This window comes from Gambusia affinis, linkage group LG10 (genome assembly GCF_019740435.1).
Source record: "Gambusia affinis linkage group LG10, SWU_Gaff_1.0, whole genome shotgun sequence".
Taxonomy (NCBI): Eukaryota; Metazoa; Chordata; class Actinopteri; order Cyprinodontiformes; family Poeciliidae; genus Gambusia; species Gambusia affinis.
The window spans coordinates 2729467-2732923 of NC_057877.1; the positions used below are offsets into that span (position 1 = coordinate 2729467).

At 42.7% G+C, this 3457-nt stretch overlaps 1 protein-coding gene across 1 annotated transcript; it reads right to left on the reverse strand.

Moving 5' to 3' along the window:
- Positions 1-2221: 2221 nt before the first annotated feature.
- On the reverse strand, positions 2222-3457 carry si:ch73-389b16.1. Its single transcript, XM_044128556.1, has 2 exons — positions 3131-3457; positions 2222-3035 (listed from the first exon to the last, which is right to left on the reverse strand). The coding sequence occupies exons 1-2, from the start codon at positions 3309-3311 to the stop codon at positions 2818-2820; spliced, it is 399 nt and encodes a 132-aa protein (XP_043984491.1). The 5' UTR covers positions 3312-3457; the 3' UTR covers positions 2222-2817.

The following is a 3457-nucleotide window of genomic DNA, read 5'->3' on the forward strand; positions in this document are numbered from 1 at the left end:
TTCACCAAATTTCATGTTGTTGTTATAGATTAAATCTTTGTTCATTCTGGTTTCATTCTGTTTACATAGGAAAAGCAACAACTAGTTATTACTAATCTTATTTTTTTGATTGACTGATATGTCTCAGTGTGTTCCTCCATGTCCTGGATCATGCAGGTGTGTGTTATCACAAGAGACAAACTGTAAAAGGTTGCAAGGTCATTTTCCAACGGTTTGAATTCTCCCTGTGCATGCGTGTCTTTTCCACAGTCCAAAAACATAATAAAATCATAGCATCTCAGTTTCACTCACCTCATGAGGTGCACGTGCTTTGCTCAGGGGTACTTTGGCATGTGGAAAGAAGAAGCTGGAATTGAACCTACAACCTTCCAATCACAAGGCAGCTACTCTACCCACAGAGCCACAGTCGCCCATATCCAGTTCAAATACAGTTAATAGTAACAATGTCGGATCTGATGACTGGAATATTTTTATTCCAATGCTAAAATTACAAACACCTCGAGGAGTTTGCAAGAATTTTTTAAAAATTTGTTTCAGATATTCAGTGCAAATCTGAACTGATTTCATAAGTGTGAGTGATAATCGTGATAAATGTCGCTGTGATCACCACATTCATTGTTAGGATGCCTCTGGTTGTGGCTGTCAAAACAAGGACATCTTTCATGATGTTGTTGCCCCTACTCACATTATACTTAACATCAGCAAACAAGCAATTTTCAAACCATTTATCAAACCCAGTGTTGTTGTCCTGCCAGTCTTTGGCCAACCATACACCGGCTACTGGACACAAAATCTGCAAATAAAAACAGGAGAATGTGGCAGCAGCAGCAGAGTGATGTGTGTTGAGGGTAACTGAGTTCTTCTGGGTGTGCTCAACACATGCGAGCGGTGCGTGGTAGCACTCCAAAATCTCAATCAAGAATTTAGTTGACATGCAGAGGAACCAGTTTTCTTTCCCTCTGTAACTTCTCTTTCATTGCGGTTTGAGGATTTATTTCAACACAGCTCTCCCACGCTAGTACTACAGATATAGACTGAGCTCTAAACTTTGACTAAACTTTGATTGGACCTGTGGACCACCCTGAAGTATTTCCTGCTATTTCTTGCTTGATTTGCTGCTCTGTTTGAAAGCACCGACCATATAATAGCACAATTTGACATTTAGAGAAAAATCTAAACCTGTTCAGTCTAACACATCTTCTGATATGTTGGAATATATATGTGTTACATGTGCACTTAGTTCACTGGAGATAAATGAGGTGGAGGTCAGGGGTCAAAGTGGATGTGGTTTTGTCACCATCTAGTGCCATGGCATGACAACTACAGTGGATGCAGACGTTGTGGTGATCTCGTCTAAATAGTGACGCAGTGCCGTCTAAATGTCAAACTATCCCAGTCAACATCCGGACATGACGGTAGTGTCCATACAGCAGGCGTGGGGAAAGGGTTACAGAGACGTTGTGGGGCCTCTGAGGACCACAGTGAGAGCAATTATCCAGAATCATAGAACAGTGGGGTGGCCTGCTTACCAACGTTACTGAAAGAGATCATCAATGTCCTGGATGATGATCTCAAGGGGTCATTAAAGAACCTAGAGCATCTAAAGCTCTATAGGCCTCACTTGCCTCAGTGCAGTTCACAAATCTTGATTCAAAAACAAGGAAGAGAGAGAGTGAGAATCCCAAGGCCAAAACACATTTAGTTATTCCTTGATTTTTTTTTCCAAGACCTATAGAAATATATTCTTTGATGACGAGTCTTAGGCGGAAATTTTTGGAATGTGCATGTCCCATTATGTCTGATGTAAAACTTACATGAAAAAAAATCATACTTACAATTTTTTTAAAAAAAGGAAAAATGAAAAGGTAACGTGAAATTATTCACTGTTGTTTTGGTCACATAGTAAAATACAAAAGCCACTGTACTGTTGTCGTTTTCTAGTTTCAACAATTTAAGATGATAAATGGAAAAATGTTTTTTTCTAAAAGTCTGCAAACAAATTAATTGTTCTAAACACATACTTTCTTTATATTTAGGTTGCTCAGGAACACTGAAAACGAGCCTCTGCTTTTCTGTCGCAAGCTGATTTTTGAGAGGTCTCTAGCGCCCTCTGTGGGCAAAGTCGAGTGTGAACGTCCACCATCGACAAGCCTCCTCAAACTCCCTCTTTCTCACCACCTGTCTTTTAATTCATTTCAAATAATAAGCCAAGAAATGCAAAGTTGATTTCTGTCACTTTATTTCACAATATTATCATCTTGTTTGTTCCAAAAGAAAATAAAAGTATCATAAATCTGCATCACTTCAAATTTTCAGCTGAATGTACAAGTGCAGACCTCGCAATGTAACACCCTCCAGTCTCTCATAGGACAGTGATTTGTTGTTGTTGTTGTTGTTGTTCTGATCATGCAGAAGCAATAACTCAGGGCGGATGAGTCCATCAGGAGCAGAAAACATTCAGTTTGCAAATTAACTCTCTTCTCTTCACAGCATGTGACGCAGTGTGATCATATCACTTCTGATCACATCTCTGCCACAACACATCTCTTTGTCTTCAGGGGAACAAGTCCAGAAACACAACAAGACATTTTCAACACATTGAAATCTTTGTTTTTATCACATGTATGAAACTACACAGGAGTTACTACTTTGCATATATTGGGAGAAAACAGTGAAAGCGGCTTCATTCTGGTCTTCTTCAGTTTAGTCGGTGTACAGCTGGGGTGTGAATAAACAGGCTTTCTGCACGGCCTTGCGTGACGACGGAGGATCTGGAGCGAGAAAATGGTTGACAGGTCGACTCTAGAGGAAGGCGATTCACCTGAGGCCGGCGGCCAGCTTCTCCATGGCCACCTTGCGCTCCTCCGCCTTCTGCTGGGAGCGCCGCAGGACATTCCTCAGCTCCTGGAGGTGGTCCAGCGTTCCCACCAGCTCTCCTTTCACCGTCTTCATCTGGCTCTCCAGCATCTGCGTGTGGTGGAGGGAGTTCCTCCTGTAGCGCCTGCTGGAGCGCACCTTCTCCTCCAGGTCCTCCACTGCAGGCGGCGGGGGAAGGCACAGTGTGACACCAGAAAAAAAAACAGATAACAGAAAATTCTCAGAAAAATTTAACAGATGTGAAGTTACAGACCCATGTTCTCCTGGTAGCCCTTGCTCTCCAGACCAGAATCGGTCTTCTTCTCCATCATGTTCTTGGTTTGCTGCAGCATCTTCTCCATCTTGGCGAGCTCGGCGGCCTTGGTGTCGCTGTCCCGCCGGATCCTCAGCAGCTCCTGCTCCCTCTGGGTCAGCTCGCCATGGAACTTACTCATTTCCAGTCCTGGAAAATGGAAACGTCAACAACCAGTGTGCCAAACTTCTTCTAAAACCCCAGACAGAAGGATGATACTTGGAAGGTGAGTTTTCCACATCTGAACTCGAAAGCTCTGAGCAGCTCAGTCCTCCCTTTCACATGAAA

Coding starts and splice junctions, on each gene's coding strand:
- si:ch73-389b16.1 (XM_044128556.1), bottom strand. CDS start 3,311: ATGAGTAAGTTCCATGGCGAGCTGACCCAGAGGGAGCAGGAGCTGCTG. Junction 3,036..3,130: donor GGGCTACCAGGAGAACATGG/GTCTGTAACTTC, acceptor CGCCGCCTGCAG/TGGAGGACCTGGAGGAGAAG.